The sequence below is a fragment of the Herpailurus yagouaroundi genome, unplaced genomic scaffold (genome assembly GCF_014898765.1).
Source record: "Herpailurus yagouaroundi ecotype Mexico unplaced genomic scaffold, PumYag 184, whole genome shotgun sequence".
NCBI lineage: Eukaryota > Metazoa > Chordata > Mammalia > Carnivora > Felidae > Herpailurus > Herpailurus yagouaroundi.
In genome coordinates this window covers 36,098,112-36,115,930 of record NW_024412415.1, presented here as the reverse complement: position 1 = coordinate 36,115,930, position 17,819 = coordinate 36,098,112, and the positions used below count along the sequence as shown (strand labels likewise).

Here is a 17,819-nt window from a genome sequence, read left to right as displayed (position 1 = left end):
AAAACAACACAACGCTCGTGAAAAGTGGCATTGTTTTCTGGTGCACTGGCACCCAATGACGCTTCAACTAATCCCCTGAAGAACATTTTCCACTCTAGAAGATGGGATGTTTATGGAGATGTGATGTTCTAACATTCAAAAAAAAAAAAAAAAAAAAGGAGTAAACACACACAAGGACTATCTTCTCACAACTAAAAATAACACACAAACCACTCATTGGGAAAACTGGGCTTATTGTCACTTTGGTGGCTCCTGGGCTTGCCAGAGCCAATGGGTCAGCTCTCCACTTTAACTGGACTTGTCTCAGGGTCTCACCTGCCATTCCTTCCTCCTCTTGCCAATAAATCCAGGTGAAGCTAATTTCAGTTGCATTTTCCTGGGTGCAGAGAGAAGAGCTGTGGCATTTGGAGTTGTTGGGTCTGGATTTATCTTCAGGGGTGTTCTTGGTACTTGAAATTTGCAAAATTAACCACTTCTCTCAACTGCTGCAACCACTGACTGCTGTATGGCCAATGGTGTACCAGAAGAACTCTGAGAACTGCTCATGGGTATTATATCTTCATAGACTGCTATGCTTGGAGATAGACTGCCTGGGTTCGAATCTCAGCTCTACCTCATCCTTGCTGGGTGATGTTGGCAAGTTACATAATTTCTCTGTGCTCATTTCCTTATCTATAAAATGGGGATAGGAACTGCTCCTATCCCTAGGGTTGTTGAGAGGGTTCAATAATTTAGTAGAGGCAAAACACTAAGAATGGTGCCTGGCACATAGTGTCTGTGCCATTTAAGTGAAAGACATAATTAAAAAATGAAAATGAATATTGCCTTCATGAAATGACTTTCAGAAATTGCTTTCCTTGTGTTATTTTGTTGGTTAATCTGCACATGCTTACCTAAAATTGGTAAAAATTCATTTGTATGGCCTGATGGGCTTTGTGTAAAATGCAATCAGCCAGAAACCCAGGAGGAAGTATCAACAAAGATCTAACTTTCAGCAGGACAATGGGTTAAAACGGCTTCTTGATATTGACGACATTGACCAAAATGACTGCAGCTGTTAAGAAGATACACACATGCTCTACACATCCTGCTGCCACAGGCAGATGAAGCAGAAAGAAGAGAAAAAATGGTTTTACTTTAGACTTGTAGGGAACGAAGCTCCAGACAGGGTCATCAATGGCCCCTGGCCACCTTGAACTCCCAACAGAACAAAGACTGGCACATACCCTGGCTTTTTATAGAGCCTCCCCCATCTCAGAGAAACCATTTATTTATTTATTTAAAAAAAAATTTTTTTTTTTAATGTTTATTTTTGAGACAGAGAGAGACAGAGAATGAATGGGGGAGGGGCAGAGAGAGAGGGAGACACAGAATCGGAAGCAGGCTCCAGGCTCTGAGCCATCAGCCCAGAGCCTGACGCGGGGCTCGAACTCACGAACCGTGAGACTGTGACCTGAGCTGAAGTTGGATGCTCAACCGACTGAGCCACCCAGGCGCCCCTCAGAGAAACCATTTAGCCCATCACCTGTTTCATAACCACGTTGCTCTTGGAAGGAACAAAGGCTGGCTTAAATGTGTAGGTATTAAATATTTATTTGCAAGGACTTTTAAAATTTTCTCCACCCACGCTTCTCATTTCAAGGGGGAGGTCAAGCGGTGCTTTGGCGTGCCCCAGTGGCACCTTCTACGTGTCTACGGACCTCTGGACATTGCTGTGTCACGATCCTGGGAAGGAACGAATCATCTGGTAGTGACAGAGGGTTTCCTCTGGCAAAAGACCAAGCTTACCCAAATAGTTGTTGCTCTTGTACATCTCGGTGATGTTGATTTTGGTGGCTCCTTGGGGAATCTCGACAACTCGGTGGTAGCCCAGGCTCGTGAGGGCATGCTTGAACACGCCTGACACAACCTGACAGCCTGTGTTATCACCTCCACACACCCCGCATTTGTCCACAACTTTGTCGGAGCCTAAGTAGTCATCACAGCCAATGCTCTGTGGAGAGGTAGAAAACAAAAGACTCTTGTAGCATGTAACAGGAGTGCGAGGGGAGATGGGGCGAGGGGGCAATGGAAGATCTATTACTGGGTCTCGAACCGACCTCCCTCCTGCCCCCATTCAGCCCCTGCAGGTGAGCAAGTTCATTCTTCCTGCACTCGATGGACAGTCACAAAGCACCGACTCTGGGCAAGAAATGTATGAAATGTACACTCTAGGGGCCGGGTGCAGGCCCCAGACAGTAGACAAGACGAGCAAATCAAACAGTACGCTTGGTGGTGGCAAATTATAAGGAGGAAATTACGCAGAGAGAAGGAACAGGGAGGGTGTGGGGGCCGGTCACTTATTTATACTGGCTGGACAGTGAAGTTGTCCTGCACATCCATCCCCCTATGGGACTCAGAGGGGAGAGATCATCTGGGATTTCTATACAAAGTTCTTTGGCTCCATGGTAAGTATTCCACCGAAAATTGGGGTTTGTCCCCAAGTCTTGTGTTCTAAATGACAGACCGTATAAATGCTTAGCAAAGTACCCTGAGAAGTGGTACTCGCAGGCTTAGCGTCTTAGGGCATTAGGTCAAATTGGTCGAGATCTGGGTCTCTGCTGGTCACTGTGGCTCTGAAGAGTTGAGCAGCAGGATTTGGCTTGGCTCCCCCAAAGCATTTTTCCTGGGGGAAAGCGGGGAAGGAGGCAAAGGCCAGAGACACCAGCGAGCTAGACGATGATCTTCCCATGACTCAAAGATTTCTTTTGCTTTATCTTTCCCCTCCCTGTTCATGTTTCTGTTGGGGCCATTTTATTTTGCACTTGGAACAAAGTGCAAGATCATTACCTTTATACAGTCTTTTCCTACTTCCGGGGCTCATGATCATGCTTCCTGCATCTAAGATGTGGGCATGTGGTTGGAGCAAAGAATTCTGTCACATTTCTACGGGCAGATGGAAGTGAGCAGATGACAGCTGGACAATGAAGCGCTGTGATGACAGGATTCATTCACTGGGTTATGGGGATAGGGAACGGTACTTGAAATCAGAATGGTACTCTAAAACTTGAGACACATGTTTGCGGAATCACAGGCTTGTGTTGGTTCTTTGAATTCTAAAGAGCACTCATCAGACCCCATCCCAGGGGGGCAAAGTGGTCGGCAAACCATCCAAAATCCACTTGTGATTTTGTGAAATAACCCTGGGTCTGTTCATATGGGCCCTACAGGTCAAATCCTATATGCAGAGTCAAATCAGAAGGTTTTCAGGCTGTCCCCTCCAACCTCACGTTTGATTGACATCTTTCTGTAGACACTGTACCTCTGCATTATTACTTCCATATTCCTGAGTGCACATTAGTCCATCAATAATAACTGGTCTCTCTTCACAAATAGCTTCTCTGTAAAACATTATTTCTGACAATAACAGAACATCATCTCAATATGTTCATCCACATCCAATTAACCTCTCAAAATGCCATGTTTGCTGTGTATTTCTCCTCCCTCAAATATTTCTTGCCCCTGCCCCATGCACATTTTAGCGGAAAAATAAGGAAAATGTTTTCCATGCATGATTTCCATCTCTGACCCCTTGGGTTCTCCTTTGCTTTGAGAAAAAAAAAAAAAAAAAAAAAAAAAGAAACAAGCAAAATGCCACATTGCCAAAGCAAGATTCCAACCAAATTAAGGACATGCCTCTGATTGTCACTGATGGGGACGATGGATAGAAATGTTGGTCAGCACACAGTCATTGCCCTGTCCAGCAAAATCTCACTCTCCTCCCTTTCCATTTCTGCCGTCCCTGGGCCCGGTTTGTCCCAGACTGAGCTCCTCCTCACGGAGGATTCCAGTAAAGGGAGCACTTCATACAAAGGCACAGAGGTAGGAAAGCATGTTCACAGAACAACACCGCTCAAGTGTAGGGTTGCTGGGAGGCATGAAATCAGGCTGGAGAATTCAGCTGAATGGTTTAAGAATCTTGTTTTCCAGGAGGAAGAATTGGATTTTTATCTGAAGGCATCAACAAGCAACCCCTGGGTGTCGAGAAAGGGAGGGCTATGCTCAGATTTGTTTCTCAGACGATAACTTTGGTGTTGTGGAGAGGGTCCCAGAGTGAGGAGAACAGGCAGCCTAGCCCGACTCTCTCTTCTAAATGGGGTGTAGGGGACATTTCAAGGATGAATGAGAGCCTCCAGAGACAAGGAAAGACATCACATGAATCCTTAGCCCCCAGCCCAATTAGAGCGGGAGGACCGACAAGAAAATTACAAATTACACAGCCACAGTGGGCTTCAGACAACCACAGACACAGACTAAATGCCATTTTATCTTGTGAAACAGATATTATATTGAGATGTTCTCCACAGTCCCATGAATGCCACCCCCACATTCCAGATTTCCTATGCAGCACAGCCACCCTGCAGGAATCTAGACATGGGAGGGAAGGTTGTAACCTTTTCTCCTGCCAGACGTCCAAATGGCCTACGGGTTGGCTTCGGTGAAGCGTGTAGCCACACAAGAGACGCCAAGAACTCCAGGTGACACCCTGTTTCCTCAGGGCTTCATGGTCACTTCCTTCTGGGCTCAGCGCTGAAAACATCTCCACCACCGTCCGGGTCTTTCAGGGGACAATGCCCACAAGTGAATTGGGCCTGAATTCTGGCTCGCACTTTAGGAAGCTGGTCAGCTGGTCTCTGATGGGGATGACTTAATGCACTGGTCTCTGTTTCCAAACTCAGAGGCGCTACCAAAGTGCTATCACTAGGTGCTTAAAAAAAAAAAAAAAAAAAAGGGCACTGGAGTCTGTGGACCTGGGTTTTGTGTTGGCTCTGCCTCTTAGGAGCGCTGATCTTTGGACGCACCAGTTAGCCATTCTGAGCCTCTGGTTCTTTTTCTGTGGCTGGGGTTGGTACGGTGTCTACCCGACGGCAATGTTGGGAGGACCTAAGCAGGTAAACAAGAAGGTGCCTGGCAGCATGGGTTTTGTTAATTACGGTCCTCATATACTGGTTTCATCTGGAATCCATCCACTTCGAAGTAAATTCCACCATCCTATAACCACAGACCCACTCCTATTTCTACAGTGCTCTCTATTACTTCTCAGTCACAGATACTCTCTTCCTCATTTGGAGAGAGTCAGAGACATCCAAAGAGCTGAGGAAAGGCCAGCGTTCACCGTAAAGGTAAGGCACGTTGCTGGGCCCCTTCACCCTTACTGCGCCAACAGCACCTCGTGAAAACGGACAGGATGAACATCTGCTCCTTGATCTACCTTTATTTCATGTTTTTTTCTCACCATGTACCGCAGTTCAGAAGAGACATTTCTTGCTGTGACAAAGACAACTGGACAACTGGACAAATACCCTTAGTATTCTTCCAGTGAGTTTTGCAACATGTTGTAGGAGAATTTTACGCATTGCAAGCCATCACAGAAGAAATTGCTCAAGAATTGCCCCCAGGTTAATTGCCGAAATTAACCTAAATGAAGTTTCCTGAGGGAAATGAGTGATCTGGATGACATATCTGGTGGTGGAGTTCACAGGGAGGAGGCCTCCGTACATCACGGCAGGGCAGGCTGGTGCCTGGCGTGCAGATAGGGGAGCTTCTGATGCCCTAATGGGAAGCAGATGTTCCTATGTGTGCTCAATAAACACACCCGATAGGGTAACCTCCACTGGTTGGCTAGATGACACGGACAGATAGCACAACGCGCCTTAATCATCACGCTGTCACAACAGTGTGGGAGAACGTTATTATTAAAATGATTAGTAGCTAACACCAATTTGCTTTTGTTTGCAGTAAGCTAATTCGTGGAAATACATATGGATGCCAAAACTTCTATTCATGACATTCTGTTGAAAGAAATCCTTTGCATAATGATAAATCCCTCCCTCTGATTATGTTAGGAATGCACATCAATACCACCTTCCTGGAAAGCAATTTAGCAATATATACTGTTTGATTCTATTTCTTCTTCTAGGAATTTATGCCAAGGAAATGATAAATGAGGCTAACACTTTCTGTCTGAAGGAACTCATCACAGTCATTATTATTAATAAGAAACAATCGGAAGAGTCCTGAATGTCCAACACAGGAAAACAGTGAAACAACGTATAGAAATTCTCTAGGAAATACTGGATGGATCTTTTCCCAGCCATTATTCTCATTAAAATCTGCTCGTACTTGCACCTATGTGATTGGCCCTCAACATAGTTCAGGAAATATTTTCTGAGGCAACCCCTACTATGTGCCAATAGGGTGTTAGGCAGGGAGACATGAAGATAAAACACACACAGTTCTTACGGTCTACATCAGGGTTGGCAAATGACAGTTCACAGGCCAAATCTGGCCCATGACCCATTTTTGTAAACAAAGATTTACTGGATCACAAACACGCCCATTTGCTTGCCTACTGTCTAGGCTGCTTTTGTGCTGTAACAGTGGGGTTGAGTAGTTGCGACAGAGATAGTATGGTCCACAGCACCCAAGATATTTGTGGTCTGGTGCTTTACAGAAAAAATGCCAACCTCTGGACTAAACTAGAAGGCAAATGTGATCCCGTCATTCAACATAGTATATACTGGTGGGAGGGCAAGACTGAGGCTCAGGCTGAGGCTTCCAGATAAACCTCTGATTGCCCTCACCTGCTTTCTATATGCTGCCCACTTGACTTGTTCCAATATGTTTCAACCCTAAAACATAAGGCAAAGAGTTGTCATCTTCTACCTCAGTAGTCTTCAACAAGAGTTTTTTAAGGAAAAAAAAAACACATACTTTTTAAACAAAACCTCATGCAGAAATGCTGAACTCCAATATATAAAATGAGGCCGGGTTTGGAAGTTCAGCACGTCCCTTCCTTACCTTCTTGCTCACGGCCATGGTTTCTCAACCATGGCTCTAGGGACATTTTGGGCCAGATGGTTCCTGGTTGTGGGGGATATCTTCTGCACTGTAGGATGGTTGGTGACATGTGACACCCTCTCCTCAGTACGACAAATGAAAATGTATCTAGATGTTGCCAAATGTCCCCAAATGACCTCCAATTGAGAATCACTGCTGTAGCATAATCTTCAGCTCATGGGATACCAGAGACGAACATGACAGGTCCCCCAGAAAGCATTAGAACAACGGCAGCTCCAAGAAAGTGCAAAAACAGCACTCTGTCAATGTCAGAGAAGCTAATGAACAAAGAATACTTAATTATCCAGTTGAAACAACAACAACAACAACAACAACAACAACAACAACATTTCCTCACCACCTTCAACCAACCAGTAGGCTAGGGCTCTTTAAGCTTGCCATTTGGTCTAACTTCAGTACGGACAAGATTATGTTCCAGAAAGAACACAGTGCCTAGTATACAGTAGGCACTTAGTAAGTGTTTGCTGAATGAAAGAGCAGCTGGCTGAGGCATCAGGAGATCAAAACTACAGGACCAATTTTCTCTCTTAACTGGATCATCTCTAAGGTATCTTCTGGTGCTAAAATGTTTCCGGAAAAAAAAAGGAGTTACAGCCCTGATGTGAGGAATCCTGCCACATCTCAAGTCAGAGGAATTTTCTATACGTAGACAAAATTAAATTGGAAACAGGAACCAATGGGAAACAAACTGACAATGTCATTCATTTGAAGAGAAGAAATGGTCCACGGGATGAAAGGTATTTTGGCTTCCCTAACGAAGACAGTTGTGAAACTAGCGATCTGGTTTTAATCAAGCCTATGGTTGTCACTTTTCAGTACCTCATCCTATTTCATTAGAGAATAGCACCTTACCAAGCGACTTAACTGGAAGAAAATGCTGGCACTCTTGCAGGATAAAATTGGATGAAGGTCAACTGCAACAACGCTTACAAATCTGATGAAAGAAGCCCCGAGAGGGAAACGTTTCTCACGCCGTAAGAGAATTACCACCCTCCTTGCCACCAGGGTCATCTCTCCCTGGAGAGGGGGGATATTCCAAAACCCTCAAATTCCCATGCTTTAGTTTCATGGTTTTCCTCCCTGATGACTTCAAATGGGGGGAGGGGGCATGAATGAATTATGACAATGATAACCGCTTTATTATAAAATTAGGTATATATATATTTTGTATAGAATCATAGAAACCTCTGGACCTCCATTTTACTCTTAAAATGTAAGGCTCTCTGGTGAATTTTCTATTGAAAGAGAATTCTGTTTTGGGGCACCTGGGTGGCTCAGTTGGTTAAGCATCCGACTCTTGATCTCAAGATCAAGCCCCTGTGTTGGGCTCTATGCTGACAGTGCAGAGACTGCTTAGAGTTCTCTCACCCTCTCTCTCTTTCTCTGCCCCTACCCCACTCATGCTCACTCACATTCTCTCTCAAAAATAAACACCAGTTAAAAAAATTTAAAGAGAATTCTGTTTAAAATACTTGGTCGGATTGTTTGGAAACTCTATAGGGCCCCAGGAGGGGCTCATACCATGTGGGAGAGGTCTGTTAGGTGCTGTGGTTTTAGCAGCCGAGGGGTCAGGACTAGGAAGTTTCCTGCAGAAAGGAGAAGACACAGTCTATATTCTATATGGTGAAGTTCTGGAAGCAAGTATTAGCAAAAAGACAACCGTGAGTTGGGTTGACGAATGTGCCCCAGGATGGAGGCTGTTTGCACCTTGGCCTCATTTACACGGCCCCTCCTGGGCTCAGAGAGCCTGAGTCTGCAGGTGTGGGTCCAACCAGAAGGCCCTCAGAGGACTGTGGGTGAATCCAGTGACCCACCAGAAGGCAATAAGGGAGACTCATGGTTACATTCTTGTCCTTTCCTTGACACACAGCTTCTCTCCAAACGTGCCTGTTTGCATTTTTCTCCACAAGATGGCACCTACAGGCCTTCGTAAAAGGGTACTCACCTAAGCAGCTAGTTTAGGGACAGGAAAACGTGGTTAAACATGTAAAGAATGATAGTTGGGGAACACCAGAAGGGTGGGCTCAGCAACTCAGGCGGATTGCATATTTACTGTTGTTAAGATACGACTTCCACTTTCCCAAACATTTTTGTGGAGCATTTAAAAATGTGAGTGAACTAATCAGGCCTTTTACTTTCGCACTGTTCAAGGAAAATGCTTAGAAATCTGTGTAAATGTGTTAAACTTCGGGAGTTAATGGGCTTTTTGGATGTCCAGGGATGGCTGAGAAGACTGGCTGGTTAGTTGGTTGGGGTGGGGAGATCAAGAGGGAAAAGGCTGGCTATCCTGAACATTAGGGGGCTTGAGTCCCACGGCTGTGGAGTCAGGGAACAGCACACGGAAACACGGTTTTCAGGAGATGCTTAGCAGACACAGGCATTCGGGAGAGATGGGGAGACTAGAGGCTGAGAAGCACAAAGACAGCTACATTGGGATGGGCGCAGAGGTAAGGGGGGCCTGGATGGGGAGAGGGAATTAGAATGAAGGGCAAAGTCACACCAAGCTACACTGAAGTAATGCCCTATGGACCGAAGAAGGATGCTCCATTAAAGGTAAAGTAGGGGAGACTTCTAGGTCCTGGGAGAACAGCAGTGTTGCCTGTTTCGGGCAGAAGCCTTACTTGGGGGGAGAGAGGGAGGCAGGCCTTTGAAGGAATCATCTTAGAGCAAGGATTGAGGTGTATATCTTGGTTGCCATTGATTTCCTCATGGGATTCAGTCATATTAATTCTCTCTCTTTCATTGGAACTTTCTTCTAGCACCGTAAACATTTTCATTGGAGCTGTCTGGATGGAAATGCTTCCAAAGTTTATTTTTTTTCCTCCTCTGTCTTAATTAAAAAAAAAAAAAATCAAGAATAATAAACATTAGTTGATCCTTTCTAGACCGTTGTTACTTGTCACTCAAAGTGTGGTCCGTGTACCGGCAGCCTAGGATCATCTGAGAACTTGTTACAAATCATGGCCCCCATCCCAGGCTTACCTGAATTGGAATCTGTGTTTGAGTAGCATCCTTAGGCGATTCCTGTGCAGTCTGGGATTATTTGGCTTTTGGATCACTTTTTGTTTACTTCATGCTCTTTCTACTTTTCTCAAGGTGCACACCCACCCCCAAGTGACAGCCAACGCCCCGTCCAGGCAAAACAAAGACAGCGCAACACTATCACCCTTTTGGTTACAAACTGGAAAGAAACAATACCTTGAGAAAGCTTTTCTCTGTGAGATTTGTAATGGGCGCCAGGGTGAAGGTAAGGTGCATATTCATACACGGTCTCCTGAGAATCCCAGGGCTGGATGGCGGGAGAGGCTCTGGGGGCGCCAGCTCCTTGCCTCACTGAAGGAGACCCAAGTCCTAAGATGGCAGAGAGAGGACTTCCTGACAGGGACTCCTTTTCATGACACTCCAGATGCCCTCCTCCTCCTCCTGAGGCAGGGTTTTACTGTCTCCTCACCTCAAATGGTCCATCTTCTTTTCTTTGCGCTTATTATGTCCCCATAACCACACGAGGATGCTTTTATCTACCAGCCAGAATAGCAACTCCTTTTAACAAACTGTCAGTGTGTAAATCTTGGATAAACTGCTTGGGGGTGGGGGTGGGACCCTGAGGCCTGGGGTCAGCAGAAACCAAGGCAACAAGAGACAATGGCCACACTGAGATACAGCTAAATAGGAGGAGTCTGGTTTTGCTTCCAGGGCTGGAGAGAGAAGAAAGGGGCAAGGAAGAGGAGTAGGAGAGAAGCTAGGAGATGGTGGAGGGCTGATGAGAAGCCCTGAGTGGGTAGGAGGACCACTGATGACTGACCTTGCATCTGGAGCTCACTTGCGGACATTTAAGCCTCTCTCCGTTCCTGGCCCTCCCACATACTTATTGAAGTTCTACACCTGCTTTATGCCTATTTCCCTGCCTTTAGAGTTCCTGGCTTAGATTCCTTGAAGCTGCCAGTCTTTCCATTTCCATAACCTGGGATGAAAATTTCTATGTTCCCCATCTCCAAAAGTCTTTTCTTCTAGACACATACAGGTTTGTTTGCCTAAGAGCATCCCCAATGCGCTCTACACCTGCAAGTGACATCATTTTTCTGAGCCTTAAACAAAGCCATGAAGGTATAATCGTCAAATCTTTTGTGACGATTCACTGAGAACATGCAGATGAAGGCACCTAGTTCAGAACAGGCTTGTAGTAGGGGCTGGAAAAACGTCAATACGTTTTCCTTCTTGAGGGCGTGTGTGCCCCACTTCAGTGATGTCCCTGGGCACGTGCAGGCATCCTTTCTTTCACATAAGGCACACACATTTCTACACTCACAGAGAAGCCTGGTCTGTTTGCACTGTCCACTGAAACCTCACTTCTATTTACACACAAGTCTCAGGCGGGGTTTGAAGCCACAGCTGTAATAGGTTAACTGCTACGATCATTTGCCTTTCCATGGCATTCTGGGACAACGGTGATCAAGATTTTCAGAGATTTTCTTATAACTTGGTTATCCCTCTATTTTTTTTTTTTTTAAATGTGTTTCCTTTTATTAGTCTTTCCTGGCTTGTGTTAAAGACCAGCTATGAAAAACCTCAAGAACTGTAAAGGGGTTATGTTCATTTTAGAAAGAGAGCAAGGGATGGAGCTTACAGCCTGGGCATGTTGGAGCCCAGTCTTATGGGAATTGTGGGTGGAAAACAGATGCAGGTAGGGATGCAAGCAGTTTGCAGGGAGGCAGGCAGTAGGGAGCCCCATGTTATAAGTGACAGCGATCATGAAGAGAGCACTCACCACTCGCGAGGCATCTTCTACATGGTAGCCTGTTTAATGATCTTGACTATCCCTATTTCACTGAAGCTCAGAGAAGACAAGGTCACACAGAGGTGTGATAGAGGGTTCGAATGAAAAGGCTTTCTGTCTCTAACGCCCAGGCTCTCTTTCCTCTGCTGGTTGCATAGTCTCCTAGTCCAATGGAAACCTTTCTTGTAAGGACAGGGCCTGTGGCGCTGGGTCACATATACCAATGGCTAGAATGACGAAGAAATCAAATAGCGGTAATTCCTTCTTATTGCCTCTATCACTGGGGGCTGCTCTCTGGCTTTCCCTAAGACCCTTCCAAGGGGGCCCTACCTGTAGTCTGTTGCCTGCTCTTTCACAAGGACTAACAATTGATTCCACATCTCCGGTAGCTTCTCTTTCTTCTCCTGTTCTCCCATGTTGCCTCTTTCCAATCATTCAGTGTGCATTCACCCAGAGTCGGGAACATCTATAACACTACCCTTTCTTTTACAGCAAATTCCTCAGTGCAAAATTATTCATTGAGATAGTAACTATTTTTCTCACGTGTCCTCCTGGGAATGGAAACTATTGGTTTACCAAGCTGGGAAATACTTATGACTCAAGGAAAAGCATCATGTTCCACAGAAGATAACGTTATTCAATCCAAGAGTTTGTTCCTTGGTACTAGAATGGCCAAGAAATCAAATAAGGATACCTTCTTAGTCTCCCTTCTAACCATCGATGCATCCAATATGAACATTCATTTCATTAGGAAATGAAGACATTGTATTCTATGCATGCTCTGAAGGAAGAAATTTGGCTGAAATATTTAAACATGAAGGCTCCTTCATGCTTCTTTTGAAGGATGGCTAAGAACAGGGTTATCTGTCAAACTCAATGTGTTCCATAACAATAATTCAGGTGGCAGCCAGATGAATAATTCTCATGCTTGCAGAGAATTTCCCTCCTCTTGCAATTTTAAACCAAAAGGTAAGGCAAGGGCAGATGTGATACATGGCTTCCAAGTGACCACGTGAACAACATGCTCTTGTATATGCAAATATTTAGGACATGCAAACCAGTTAGATAAATACTGATTCTTCACCTTCTTTTGTGGAACCTTGAAATTCTTCATTTTCACCAGCCCCTTCCTTAAACAGATCGTATTTATGAGCTTTTAAATCACGCCCCCCAGATGCGTCAGCATAAGAAAGGCTAAAGCTGTGGTTTCAGGTAATCTATCCTGCATGTGGCTGTGAAATTTATCTTCTCGAGATACTGCTGTCATCATGTCATTCTTCAGGCTCAAAAGGCTTCCTGATGTCAGCTGTCACTTAAACAAGCTGATTATTTCCTCCCAGGCATTATGCCTCTATTTGAGTCCCTGATTCCAGGTGGAAAGGAGAGCCTGGGGCTGTAGCAGCCCAAGAAAAACTCTACCCCAGGTGCCAGAAAACTGAAAGTAGGGCTTTTGAAAAAGATCCAGCCTCCTTCTGTTTCAACAGCAACAGTACTTTGTTAAAGTGACAGTACATGTTAATTAGCAACACTAATCATTAATTATGTATTCTAATTTATTGGGTTGGTTTTGTGATGCTAAAGGGAGATAACGTTTGCAAAAAGCATCTGACACACGGAACGAACCCAATATATGTTATGTTTTATTTAAAGTCAAGTTAAAGATAACATACAGGGCACATTCAATGAAATACAAACAAATGATACTCATTCCGAGCTTAAACAATAGCCTCCTTGGAATGTTATTTAGTGAGAGAACGGCCTGCATGTACTTTAAAGAATGTGGAATGGCAGCAAATATGGAAGTAAAAAGAAAAGCATTTCTCTGGCACAGTAAAATAAACCCTAGTTAGAAGAAAGCCGGAGCCAAAGTCAAAAAGTCAAAAAATTCACTTTTGACAGTTGATGGGACTCCCTGGGTGCTATGAGAAAGGTGTGCTCTCATGACTCAGAGAGGTCTACAGAGGTTCTAATGAGCACCAAGAAAAGCAATAGAAAGAAAGGAAACTGGTGCTTGTTAAGGCTCTCTTAGGGTGAAAATATTTACTACCATTTTAACAGAGGAGGAAAGAGGGAAGTTAAGTGACTCACCCAAGGTCACATAGCCAGGCATCAGGATAGAGACCGTATCTATGGAGCTCAAGAGCTCAGAAGCAGGGTGATAAGGCGGAGGCCAAACAGGTGAGGTTAGCACAGTGATGAGACAGGGACTACAGTGGTGAACCGTACATGCTGACAGGTGAGGAGCAGGGGCTGGAGGAGGAGGGGGTGTGAACAGCTCTGGAAGTGGGTGAACACGGTGACCACAAAGGCGAATGTCCACTGAATGAGGACAAGCAACCTGGGGTTGACAGGTGCTAGAGGGAAAGGTGGCTTTGGAGAGTTTGCGCTTCCCTGACATTTCATGGAAAGGAGTATCTGAATATCATCTTGGACTTCCCCTTCACACTTACGGAAAGCTCCAGGTCCCCAGAAGCGTTGAGTCCTCTCTTGTCCATTGACTCCATGTGCTGCCAGAAGCCTTGGGACTAAAAATTCTCCCAACCACTTTTTCCTGTTCTAACAAAAGGATACGATGGAGGCTTTCAATCCAGCGCAGACCCAAGGGTCTGGGACATTAAATCCTTTGGACAGCTTCTGTTTCCTATGAGGTTTGCTCAGTCTCAGTCTCCAGAAAGTTCTTTGATGAGCAGAAAGGGAGCCATGAGCATATAGGTCATGGTTTCTCCAACACCACCTTTCCTTTGGGTTTAGGTGATTCATCCTGGTGATCCTGGGGATTTTCAATCCCTTTTGAAATCTAAGGTCACCCTTTTTGAGACTGCCTCCTATATGGGTTTGAGGGTTGTGAAGAAATCACTGTATAACTTCAATTTTTTCAAGTTGTGTTTTTAAATGATAGGAAACAGCCCTTTAAGATAAAGAAACTTCTGGAGATCTTGAGCAGAGGAAGGCTATAAACCTATAGCTCAATAGGTGTTCATGCAGAACACTGATTTTGAGTTGTTAATGCCTCCTTTGGGTTCTGTGAGTTAGCCAAGGCATTAACCCTGAGATAAGGAGTGAATTGGACTGCTTGAGCAAGCGTCTACTTGAAGACTGGAAAATCCTTGCCTCAAGTAAGTTGGTAATGGTGACATGGTTAACACAAAGCTATTGAAATAGGAACTAGCAAAATGATTTATTTGCTTCTTAGAATGGCTGGAAAACCACGTCATTAGCTTAGGTGAGGATGTTTGTCTTCCTCTCTGCTGTGGCTCAAAGTCAACAATAAATTGAACCAGGTTTTTTTGATGGAAGCTAAAATGTCAGGGAGCAGAACACACACAAGGGGGGAGGGGTGCATAGGGCATTGATCTAGCTGGCCATGAAAATCAAATTTGAATTTCCTTATAGATTTGGACCTTACAGTTACCAATGAGTGTCAGCAAAAAACACTCACTCTCTTTGCTGTAGAAGACCGCAGTTCTCTACTTTTCTCAAACATCACTAAACTGGATTTGAAACAAAGGTCATCAATCCTTTTCAGAAAATCTAACTTCGAAATTTTTCATAACAGATTTCTGTCATAGAGAGAAGAATAAAATGGCCCAACTAGTAAGATGGGGAAGAGGCTCATCATAGTACAATCAGGCACATTGGCAAGTATTCCTGCCACGTACAGAATGCTGGAACCACAGAATCTTTGAGTAGAAGAAACCACAGAAGTCATGTGGTCTAAGCAAGGTCACAGGAAGTTCTGTTGGGGTCACGTTCCACACCAGCATCAGCCTAGGAACTGGTGTGCCCTGTGTAGACCCTGGACAGGTCACAGGACTAACTGAACTTATAAAATGTGTTTGCTGGATGAGATTGGTCAGTGGTTTTCAAGCTATTTTAAGGTTTTAATCATTTTTACAACACACTTTTAAAATAGGAAGAGCTAGAGAAACACCATCCTCAACTGTGGTTTACATCTAATAACACTGAATGCACTGTATGGACTTATTTTTATGCAGCCCTTGGGACAAACTGCTTCCATTCTTACTGTAAAAGAGATTACGTGTCTGAAATTTGCAATTTGTTGTCTGCCTTAACCAAGGACTCCTCAAGAGTTGTAGACGGAAACAAAATTCGAAAATAAATTGGATGCTCGGGTATCTAAACCATTTTCCATATCCCCTGGGCTAAATTTTCTATCCAACAAAATAGCTACATGCTCACGAATTGCCAGTTAGATGTTAATGTTTTAATTAAAAATTAATTTATGCTAATAAAACACGGTGGGTTTTTTGCAAAATTTGGGTTTTATGTATTGGAACCACTCACGCCACTTTCTTTGGGAAAAAAGAGCATTTCTGCTAAAAAGCAAAGACTATAGACTATAGTCTTCCCAGAACCCCAAGAGGTAGATGATAGTATTATTCTCATTTTAGAGATGAGAAAATCAAGGCACAGGGAGGTTGAGGAAATGGTCCATGATGAACGGGCTGTCAAGCAGGGATGGAACCTGGGCAGTCCCATCCCAGAACCTGGACTATTGTCAATGCTCACTGCATCTCCCATGACTTCACGGGTGCCTGGTAACCCTGACTTTGTAAAACATTTCCCTTCTTGGCAAGAGCTTTGTCTATCTGGCTTTGTTTGAGCTTCTCCCAGTGTCAGGGAGCTCCCCACCTGCTGGGGAAGCTCATTCATCCCTGAAAGGCTCTAACTTGTAACGAATCCTCCCTTCCAGCCACTGGAAACCTCTCTGTGTACTGTCCACTACTGTTCCCTGTTCTGATCTCTGGAGACCTCTGGACACTGGTCCGTGTCACTTCCTTTTTAATATTTTCCATTTGATTTGATGTATTTGCCTAAAACAGGTTTCTTCCTCCACATTATCCCTCTTTGTCAGGGCTGTAGGATGAGACCCTGGTGCAAGGAAAGCCATGGGTTTCCAGCTCTAAAGCTAAATGATCCGGAATAACTAACTGTTGTGCACATATAAAAAATACGTTTCTAGCATTTGGTTTTCCTGAGAACACAGTGGCTTGAAAATACCCCTTTCATGAATCTGCTTTCTATGATAAGGTATTTGCCTTTTTTGCTCTTTTACTAAACAGGTGACATAAGGAATTCTATTCTGTTAAAAAAGATAAAATCACCATTAAGTAGCACTGATACTGAGTAATAATTAGAAACTCTGTCTTTGGAATCACGCTCGCCTGGGACTGCAGTTCTATTGGCCACTCACTGGCTGTGTCACGTTAGGAAAGGTGCTCAAGTAAGAAAACTTACAGTAACGTAAGCCACAAAAGGAAAACATGTATCAAAGTATCAATAAGTTTGTGACTGTTGTTAACAACAGCATAAGGGTCTGGGTTTTTAACAGGCAGAAAAGCAGACAGACGTGACGATGGCCCCAAATATTGGTGGCTCTGTCAGACTGAAGAGACACTTCCTTTCTGTGGTCCCAAGAGAATGGACTGGGACAAGCAGGGGGATTGTACAGAGGAACTACTGCATTTACTGATCCCCAAATGGAATCCCGGCAAATGCTTGTCTCACCAGAATGCTGTGAGGGTTGAATGTTATAATCAGTGTAAAGGGTTTAGCACTGTGCCTGGAACATAACAGGCACTCCATAAATGTCAGCTATGTTCAGTGTTAACAGACAGAGTTGACTGAGGATGGAGGGATACGGAAAGATTTAAATCATCAAATGAGTTACGACATTAATGAAAGATTAACTGAACACCTAGCTTGTGCCTAGCACAGACCCATTCCTTTAGAGACATCAGAAATGGCACTAGCCAGGGGGACAACATCCATGAGCAAAACAAACGAGACTGGCCATATGGTCGGTGAAAGAGAATCTGGTGAACGAACTGGGCAGCAGCAATGGCTAACGACTTTACAGATGGCTTCATGGCAGAATTTTATTTGTAAAATAAAGAATGGATTTTTAGATTCAAATGAAATGAGAAGAAATCAAAATTTAAAAGTGTCTAAATGTCTAATGGAGTGACCTAGTTGAGTGACCTCAACTTACATCATGGAAATCAGCCTTATCCTGGGCAACCCCTGGGTGACCCTCGGCCCTCCTGTCATAACTCATCCACGAGGCTTTGCCACTGTCTGCCCCTCTCTTTACTACACTGGATTGGAAAGGTGCCTTTGGTAC

The 17,819-nt window shown here is 44.3% G+C and overlaps 1 protein-coding gene across 1 annotated transcript in view; it reads right to left on the bottom strand.

The window, feature by feature from the left end:
- The window catches only part of LOC121041939 (thrombospondin type-1 domain-containing protein 4), a 196,145-nt gene that overhangs the window by 97,231 nt on the left and 81,095 nt on the right, over positions 1–17,819 (bottom strand). The window contains exon 2 of the mRNA XM_040493136.1: positions 1,789–1,993. Coding sequence (XP_040349070.1) covers positions 1,789–1,993 — 205 coding nt within the window. The remainder of the gene's footprint in view (positions 1–1,788; positions 1,994–17,819) is intronic.